This window comes from Myotis davidii, unplaced genomic scaffold (genome assembly GCF_000327345.1).
Source record: "Myotis davidii unplaced genomic scaffold, ASM32734v1 scaffold78, whole genome shotgun sequence".
NCBI lineage: Eukaryota > Metazoa > Chordata > Mammalia > Chiroptera > Vespertilionidae > Myotis > Myotis davidii.
This window is the reverse complement of record NW_006290305.1, coordinates 842923-851866: the sequence shown is the minus strand read 5'-3', so window position 1 is coordinate 851866 and position 8944 is coordinate 842923. Positions and strand designations below refer to the sequence as shown.

The window sequence follows — 8944 nt, the reverse complement described above, 5'->3', positions numbered from 1 at the left end:
CTCAGCACCCGATCCCTCCAAAGCTTCCCCCTCACAGGCCACGGAGGGACCACGGCAGCCTCCCCAGCGGGGGTGCCCGGGGGCGGGTCCCCGAGGAGGTGCTGGAGAAGACCGCCACGGAAGGCCGGGAGGAGAAGTGGGCGGAGAGGAAGTTCACCCTCCGAGTGCTGGAGGCAGACTGGGGGCAGGCCTGTGCGTTGGGAACATGTAGGGACCAGAATCGGCCTCTGGTCACCGGGGATTCAGAAATTCATAAATGTAGCTAAAGCAAATATGGCGCTGAAATCGCCATCTCAATGGCTCTGGCGAAGGGAGACAGTGCCCTATTGGGGCTGGGGAACCTGTCTTCCTTGGCCCTTCCTTCCATAGTTACGCCCGCCCACAGCTTCCCTTGACCCCTCCCTCACATCGGTGCCCCCCGGAGTTAGTTGGTAACTCCCAACGCTAAACGCTGCTCCGCACTCCTTCGTGCAACCTGGATGCCCCCCCAGGCGGCCCTGCTCAGTGATGGGTCCACCACCATCCATGATGACCCCCTTACCTGGACATTCCATCAGCTACCTGCCTCCTGACTTCTGCCTTCTAGAATCTGTCTACTTCTTTCCATGCTTCCATGCCACCAGAATGCCTGCAAGCAGCTTCCTCTTTGGACCCAAGCTGCCAGAGGGTCCTGTCAAGCAGAGCAGGGGCCACCTCCTCACTCCTCAATGCCTGCAGGCCAGCTTCAGCTTCTTCAGCTCAGGGTCTGCCTTTTGTGTTCCCACCTCTACATCCTGCCTCACTGGCCCTTTTGCTGGGAATGTCTTTCCTGCTCTGGTCTGCCCATCACCTGCCCTCACCTGAGGGAGACTTCCTTCAGCCAAAAAGAATGTCTTCCCTCCTTCCCCTTACACAGGTGTCTTCTCTCCCAGACTATGAGCCTGTCCTGACCCAGGCTCTGACCTCCCCTTTCCCTGCCCAGGTACCTGCTGGAGCAGCGAGACGTGGATGTGAATGTATGGGACAAGTGGGATAGTACCCCCTTGTGAGTGCTAGGGGATGGGTGGTCCGGGTGGGTGGGGCAGCCCCTTCCATCCTGACAGCCCCCTCCCAGTACTCCTTCCTTCTCCCCCTCAGGTATTATGCCTGTCTATGTGGGCATGAAGAACTGGTACTCTACCTTCTGGCCAATGGTGAGGGAAGGGGACAGAAACACCATCCACCGGTGTGTGTGTGTGTGTGTGTGTGTGTGTGTGTGTGTACATGTGTTCAAGGGCTCTACAGCATGTGTACACATTTGCAAACACCCTGAAGTCCCCTTCCTCACCCCTACACCCAGTTAGCAAGCACTGTTAGCTCTACTTTCAGAACCTGTTCTCTCTGTCCACTTTCCATCTCCATTGCTCCTGCCCAGCCCAGCTACAGCATCTCTCCCTGGACCACCTCTCCCTGGATGCAGTGCCAGCCTCATCACTGGTCTTATTGCTGCCCCTTCTGCCCCACCTACAGTTTGTTTTCTATGTTGTAGCCAAGTGGAGCTCAACAAATGTGATGAGCTTATTAAAATCCTCTAATGGCTCCCACTGTATTTAGCATAGAACTAGAATGCCTTGCTTTGCCTGGGAGCTGCTACATGGCCTGCTCTTCCTTCTCTGGCCTCCTCTTTGGCTCTCCCAAGTGCTCACTGTGCCAACCACACCGGTCTTCTCCTTGGTGCTCCCGCGCTCCAAGCTTGCTTCTGCCTCAGGTGCTAGTCCTCCTGTTTGGAATGCCCTTTCCCAGGTCTTTGCATGGCCAACTCTCTCACTTGATTCAGGTCTCTGTACATTGTCACCGCCACAGTGCCCTTCCTTGGCCTCCCTCTCTGGCAGGTGCCATCACAGTCACCCTTCATCTTGCTTTGTTTTTCTTCATAGCACCTGATATCATTGGTTAATCTGTTTATTGTCCTTCTGCCTCACTGGAGTGTCACTTCAGTGAGGACAGGAACCTGTCTTTTAATGGTAGTGTCTCCAGTGCATAGAACAGAGCCAGTCTCTGAGCCTATTCTGTTTTGTGTAGTTTGTGGTATGTGTGAGTGAATATGTGTATGTGAGTGTACAGGACTTTGCCTGTGTGCCTGAGCCCTGGGGTCAGAGTGGGCCCAGGGTCATCTAGGAAGGAGTCTCTAGGGCTATGGCCCTACATGTAGGGAGAAGTGGAGGAGGAGGATGAAGATTAGGATTTCCCCAGGCCCCTCTTCAGGTGCAGCATGCCACCCCATGGCCCTGCTAACTGATGAGCTCTGCTGCCCTTAGGAGCCCGCTGTGAGGCCAACACCTTCCACGGTGAACGCTGCTTCTATGGGGCTGCAAGTGATACCATCCGCCGGGCCCTGCTTGATTATAAGCAAGTGACACCCTCCTCCAGGAGGCGGGACTACTATGATGAATTCCTGCAGCGGTGAGATGGAGCGTGGGGCATCTGATGGCCTTTGCCCAGTGGGTCTGTGATGGGTGTGGCCTGCAGGGGGCTGAGAGCCTTCCTACAGGATGATATGAGGGACTGGAATGGTGAGATGGAGGAGAGGCACTCTCCTGAGCCTTCTTCCACCTGTTCTCTACCCCCCCTCTTGCCCCCCCAGGCTTCTGGATCAAGGCATCCACAGTGATGTGCTCTTTGTGGTGCACGGGAAGCCCTTCCGGGCCCATCGCTGCATTCTGGGTGCACGTAGCAGCTACTTTGCCAACATGCTGGATACCAAGTGGAAGGGCAAGAGCATCGTGGTCCTCAGACATCCGCTGGTGCATCCCTCTCTGGGGCGGGAGAGCAGAGGGACAGCGGGGGGCTGGTGCTGGACCGAGCTTCTGACCTTCCTTCCCGGCTCTCTGCCTGCAGATCAACGCTGTGGCCTTTGGGGCCCTGTTGCAGTACCTGTACACAGGTGACACCCCAGGCCTGGGTTGGGCGGGCAGGGAGAGGGCTGCGTTTCTGTCCAGCAGCAGGTCCAGCTGTAGCCTTGGGCTGACCTTCTACCACCTGGTGCTTTGTCCCCTGCATTGCAAGGCAGTTCCAGTTGCCTCCTGGGTTGGGTTGGGAGACAGTGAGCTGGGCTCTGCTAGGGAAGAGCTTATTTTACCCAAAAACTGAGCCCCCTTTTATCTGTTCTGGGGTCTGTAGAACTCAGACAATGGCTCTTGTGGGGAAATTAAGGCAGCATGTAGGCCCAGACGTCTCAGCAGAGGGACCCCCTATGAAACGCTGTGTGCCTGGGCACTGCTAACGGCTGCTCTCAGGCTCTGAGCCTCCCACGCTGCACCCAGGCGGCCTGGATGTCGGTGTGGAACACATCAGTGACTGTGAGCGCCTGGCCAAGCAGTGCCAGCTATTGGATCTGCTCAACGACCTGGAGGCCAAGTGCAAGGAAGTGTCTGAGTTTGGTACGTCCAGACTTGGGGGTCCAGGGCTTTGGGCAGGAACTGGCAGGGCCAACCTGGCTTCCTGAAGCTGCACTATCTCTGCAGTGGCGTCCAAGCCAGGCACTCACGTGAAGGTGCTGAGCATGAGGCCCCCCGCAGAGGACCCCCGGCTCCGGGAGGACCTGGCCTTACTGGCTGACTGTGCCCTGCCCCCTGAGCTCCGAGTAAGCACACAGCAGCCTGGGACTGGGCCTGGTGGGCCGCTGACTTACCTGGGGACAGCTGTGGTAGGCAAGCCCCGCATTGGGGTTCAGTTCCTTATGTGGCCTTGAGCCATTCACTTCCCTTTTCTGAGCCTAGTTGTTTACTTCTCTGTTTGTCTTGTATTTAAATCTGCAAATGAGGTTGCAGTTCACCCCCCTCCACCCCTCCAGGGTCAAGCTAGAGTGGGCTCTTGGCGAGGCCAGCCACTCTGCCTTCTCTCACCTACATTATCTAATGGTGTCTCCTCTCCCATCCCCCAGGGTGATCTTGGGGAGTTGCCTTTCCCTTTCCCTGATGGCTTCAACAGCTGTCCTGATGTTTGCTTCCAAGTGGAGGGTTGCAGCTTCCTCTGCCACAAGGTGCTGTCCACCCCACAGCTCCCTAAACCCCTGTCTTAAGCCCTTAGGCCAGCTTCTGTGGGCACAGCCCAGGCCCTGGCCTTTCCTAAGCCCACCCTCCCCCAGGCCTTCTTCTGTGGCCGCAGCGACTACTTCCGGGCCCTGCTGGATGACCACTTCCAAGAGAATGAAGGGCTAGAGGCCTCTGGTGGCCTCCCAGCCATCACCCTGCATGGCCTCACGCCCCACGTCTTCACCCATGTGCTCTACTACATATACACCAACCACACCGAGGTGCGGACTGGGGTGGGCTGTGTGCACTGTGCCAGGGGCAAGGGGTCGGGGGCACAATGGTCAGGACAGGTACACAGCCCATGTCACTGTGGGGCTTCAAGGGTCTGCCCAGGTCCTCACTGGCTCTGAGGGACAGGTTTCCCATGAGGCTGGAGAGCAAGTGTCGGGCCACTTAGATTTTTCTTTCAGGCAGAGGGGTCCTCATTAGATCCACAACAGGAATGAGTGACAAGACCTATGTCATGAGCACTTGACACTTGGGGACATAGTGTCAGCCATGTAGGGCCCCCAGCTTCTTCAGCCAGAGGACAGTGACGCTGGGTTCCCACAACAGTGGGAAGCCCTGAGCCCCTGCCTTTAGTTTGCTGCAGACCCCTAGGGTTCTCTGCCTCCCTGTGTCTTCACCTGCCCCAAGGCCCCCCCTAACATAGGGTGACATGGGCAGCAACAGATAGTGCCAGAGTACCCTCTGGCAGGGTGTGTGCGCGCACACGCGAAGGTTTCTCTAATAAAGAGGCCCCCAAATATGGTAGCTTACAGAAGAGAAGTTTCTTCCTCCTTCAGGTGGAGGTGAGTTCCCTCTGGCAGGCCAGTCCATCTTGGGCTGCAGGCCACATACAGCCCATTTCATTAATACATTTTTACTGGGACACAGCCATACCCATTCATTTCTCTACTGTCTCTGGTTGTTTTGCACAATGGCAAAGCCAAGTGGTTGTGACAGAGACCCTGTGGCACAGTATTTACCACCTAGCCCTTCATTTCTCCTCGGTATAGTTCAGCTCTCTGGCCCCTGCCACCTAGCATCCACCTTGGCCCATCCTGACCCTAGAAAGAGCTTTGCCACCCAGAGGGCAACTTCTTAATGACTCAGAGCAAGGACTTGGGCTCCAAACCTGGTTTTACTCTGAGTTAGCCTCACCCCTACCCCAGAGCTGGGTGATCTTGGGCTAGTTACTCAACTGTTTTGTGCCTCAGTTTCCCCCTCTAGAAAAGGGTGATACTGATAGTAGCTCCTAAGGTCTTGTGCAAATGAACGTGTATGTTGCAAGTACAGTGCCTGGCACAAGTAAGCACCATGCATATGGCCTGTGAGGGGCTTAGCAGAGGTCCTGTTGGTTCCATTTCCAGCCTGCTCCCTGTGGCCATCCACAGTCTGGGTGGAGCACATGGTCTCTCCCAGCACAGGGTATAGCTATGGCTGTGCCCTACATCCCACAGCCTCTATGGGTGGGAAGGAGCTGGTAAATAGTTACTCCCCCACCTTTTTAGTAGGGTCCTTGCCTCAGTTTTTACAGAAGCAACTTCTGTCGCTTTTCTGGCAGCCTTTTAAGGCAGACATGATTGTGTCTGCATCTCGCAGAGGATCTGAGGCACAGCGGTGAAGTGATTTGCCCAAGGTCCCACAGCTAGAATTTCCAAGCTCAGGTCTGTGTGATTCAGAGCCCAGGCTCTGCCCTGCCTGAGCCATGGGAACCCCAGACTCTGTGTCCCTTCTGGTCCCATGGATGCCTGCAGGGGTCTGGGTCAGGTACCTGGCAAGGGGAGGAAGCTCCTGCTCTGCCTGAAGCCTCTACCTTCTGGCCAGCAGGTCCCAGCCCTGCTGCCAGCCCCTGAGAGGCCTTGCTGACCTTAGAGTGCACCCTCCCTCATCCCTTTTTTCACTGCAGGTGCCCCCGGAGGTGGCCTATGATGTGCTGAGCATGGCCGACATGTACCTGTTGCCGGGCCTGAAACGACTGTGTGGCCGCAGTCTGGCCCAGCTGCTGGATGAGGACAGTGTGGTGGGCCTGTGGCGTGTGGCCAAGCTGTTCCGCCTGGCACGCCTCGAGGACCAGTGCACTGAGTACATGGCCAAGGTTATCGAGAAGGTGGGCCGGTGGGAGCTTCAGTGGGTGGGGGCAGGCTGTGGTGGGTGGCAAGCAGCGGTGTGCCCTGAGTGTGCCTGTTCACAGCTGGTGGAGCAGGAGGACTTCTCGGAGGCCGTGAGGGAGGAGGCGGCAGCTGTGAGAGGCCGGCAGGAGCAGGACTCCATCCCTCTGGTAGATGACATCCGCTTCCACATCACCAGCGTGGTGCAGACCTACAGCAACATTAAGGAGATGGAGCGGCGGCTACATGCACTTGAGGACCTGCTGGTGTCCATTGGCCTGGACTGCTGACTGACACTGGGCCACGGGCTTCCTGTGGACTACGCATGTGGTTTGGTCGACCATGTGCTCCATTGTGTGCTCCTTGCACCCTCCAGGGCATCGTGGTGTGTGGAAGAGACTCATTGAGGCTCCCTACCCTGGTGTGCTTGGAGGCCCCAAGGAGGGTTACGTAGGATGAGCCTCCTCCCCTCGTGCACAAACCAGCCCCCTCAGCCCTGGGCTGGGTACCACTCAGGGAAACCTGGGGTGGGATCTCTTAGCCTCATTCCCCAGGTCCCCCTCCCCTCCACTCTGGCTCTCCCTGGCTGCTTGCTTCCTAAAACCAAGCCACCTTCTCACAGGCACAGAGATGGCCAGGAGGGAGCAGCAGAGTCTGTGTGGCAATAAAGCTTGAATTCACTGGGAACTTGAGCCCCGGAAAGATGGTGAGATGGGGTGTAGGGACAGTTTCTGGAGTTGGGGACCCTCATGGAGAGGTTTAGGTGCCCAGCAAGGGCTACTCAGGGATTAGGGGTTGCCCTGGGTCTATGGGTCTTGAGTAGGCAACCCCTGTTTGTGGGGGCCCTGAAATCTCCCAGCTGAGCTCCTCATCACACCCCTGCCCCGGAGGAGGACCCCCCTCAGGGCACAGCTTTCCCCTGGGCTCCTCTTGGTGAAGTCACACTGACCAACTGCCTGGCCTGGGGGCCCTGGAGGGTGTTGAGTGGGATAGGGCTGACTGAGGACACAGGCTGCTTCCCCCTCAGGCCAAGTAAGGATTGGCTTCTGAGCCATAGCATTTCTAGCTCTCATTCACTGAGCACTTACTCTCTAAGGAAGGCTGTTCATATGGCTCACGTGTCTGATCATCCCTGCCCATGATCCCAGGCACCGGGACCGGCTGGGCCACAGGCAGGACCAAGGGGAGGCCTGGCAGCAGCTGGCTCTGCAATCCCAGGATGCAGGGCTGGGAGAAGTGGGTGCAGAGAAGTGAAAGGGGGAGGAAGCCCTCTGACTCTCCCACTTCCCACTCCCCTGGCCACTGGCTGTGTTGGGCTTCGTTCCAAGAGGGGGACTGTACCTCCACTTCCCCTCAGCCCCAGGCCAGCCTCCTCCTGGACGTTATTAGGGAAGTCAGAGGTGGCTTTCTCAGGATGTCCTTCAGGCTTTCAGACCCCTACAAGCTCCTCTCTGGTCCCTGAGGCCCAGGTGTTGTGTAGGTAGCTAGATATTAAAGGAAGAAAGCAAAGGGAATCGGACATTATAGTTTCACCAGGAAGTTACAGCTTCACACACCCCCAGGAACCACTGGTCCTTTCCTGCCAATCACTGGGGCAAGGGACAGAACAGTGAAGGGGGAGGTACACAGTGCGGAGTAGGAGTAAATTGGCTCAGGGAGGTGCTTCTATGAGGCATGCGCATAGAAGCCAAATGACCACAGAGGGCTGTCAGTCAAGCCTGGGGGGAGAATGGATTGGTTGGGGCGGTCCCATCAGAAGCTCCGGAAGCTTGGAAGTTGATTGGTTACTTTGAATACACGGGTCCTTCCCAAACCCAGGTAATCTAATCCCAGGAAACAAAGCCAGTCCCTCCCTCCCTTGCAATAGCACACGCTCACCCTTTCCTTCACTTGTTCTCACTCCATAGCCATGTGGCCTTTGCAGTCCCCATGGCCATTCTCTAAACACAGGCTCCAGGCAGAACCTGGATACAGCAGCACAGCTAGGATTGCAGCCAGGAACCCGAACCAACTAGCCGGGTGGTGAGAAACTGTGGACTGGACTCAGCTTTAATGTGGCCCAGGGTCTCTGGACGCTGGGTCTGTTTCTGGCCCTGATGTCCCATGGCAGGAGGGACAGCGATGGGACATGGGGAATTGCCTTCTACTTCCACCCAAATGAATCTTACCACCAGACCTCATCCTCCCTTGTGGGTCTCCCAAAATGATTTTTTTCTCAACACCGCAAGGACCCACGTCCATCATCCATCGGCAGCAGAGCTGCACCCCAAGGCTGAAATCCGAGTGGTGCCAGGAGCTCACTGTTCTTCCCCCGGCTGGATGCTGGGCATGGTGGCCCTCCCTGCAGTTGTTTCATGTCACTTCACACCTTGTTACTCTTGTTGTTTTCCAGAACTTGGGGGAATCTTTTCCCTTCCCCCTCCAGTGCATTTCATCTGTGTTGGTCCAGTGGGGGAAGCTGTGAGGGCTGAATGACAGGATGAGCGATCAGTTGAACAAGTTAGCAGGTAGGCTGAGAGGAGTAGTGAGGAGGGGGAGCTCACCAAGCTGATAGGGGTGGTCCTGCTGGTGGAGGGCAGGGTTTATGCAAGGTCCTGGGAGCCTGAAGGAGCCTGACATGAGACGAGGGGTCAGCGTGGCCAGAGGCCGGGAGTTCCCACCCTGGCTCTCTCACTGCCTGGTCGCTGTGCTGTGCCTGTTTGCTTCTCTATGAATGGGAAGTCATTTTTATAGTAATTCCTCGCTTGGGGTGTTGAGTTACTACTTGGGAAGGGCTCAGTGCAGCACTGGTTGTAAGTG

At 56.8% G+C, this 8944-nt stretch overlaps 2 protein-coding genes across 2 annotated transcripts in view; both read left to right on the top strand.

Annotated features, from left to right (window-relative positions):
• Positions 1-266, top strand: part of PODXL2 (podocalyxin like 2) — a 26101-nt gene extending 25835 nt beyond the window's left edge. Inside the window, exon 9 of the mRNA XM_015563602.1 lies at positions 38-266. Coding sequence (XP_015419088.1) covers positions 38-266 — 229 coding nt within the window. The remainder of the gene's footprint in view (positions 1-37) is intronic.
• ABTB1 (ankyrin repeat and BTB (POZ) domain containing 1) lies at positions 196-6837 on the top strand. Its single transcript, XM_015563572.1, has 12 exons — positions 196-743; positions 962-1024; positions 1117-1172; positions 2277-2421; positions 2603-2762; positions 2857-2902; positions 3282-3398; positions 3483-3601; positions 3902-4000; positions 4106-4273; positions 5944-6144; positions 6229-6837. The coding sequence occupies exons 1-12, from the start codon at positions 508-510 to the stop codon at positions 6433-6435; spliced, it is 1617 nt and encodes a 538-aa protein (XP_015419058.1). The 5' UTR covers positions 196-507; the 3' UTR covers positions 6436-6837.
• The last annotated feature ends 2107 nt before the right edge of the window (positions 6838-8944 follow it).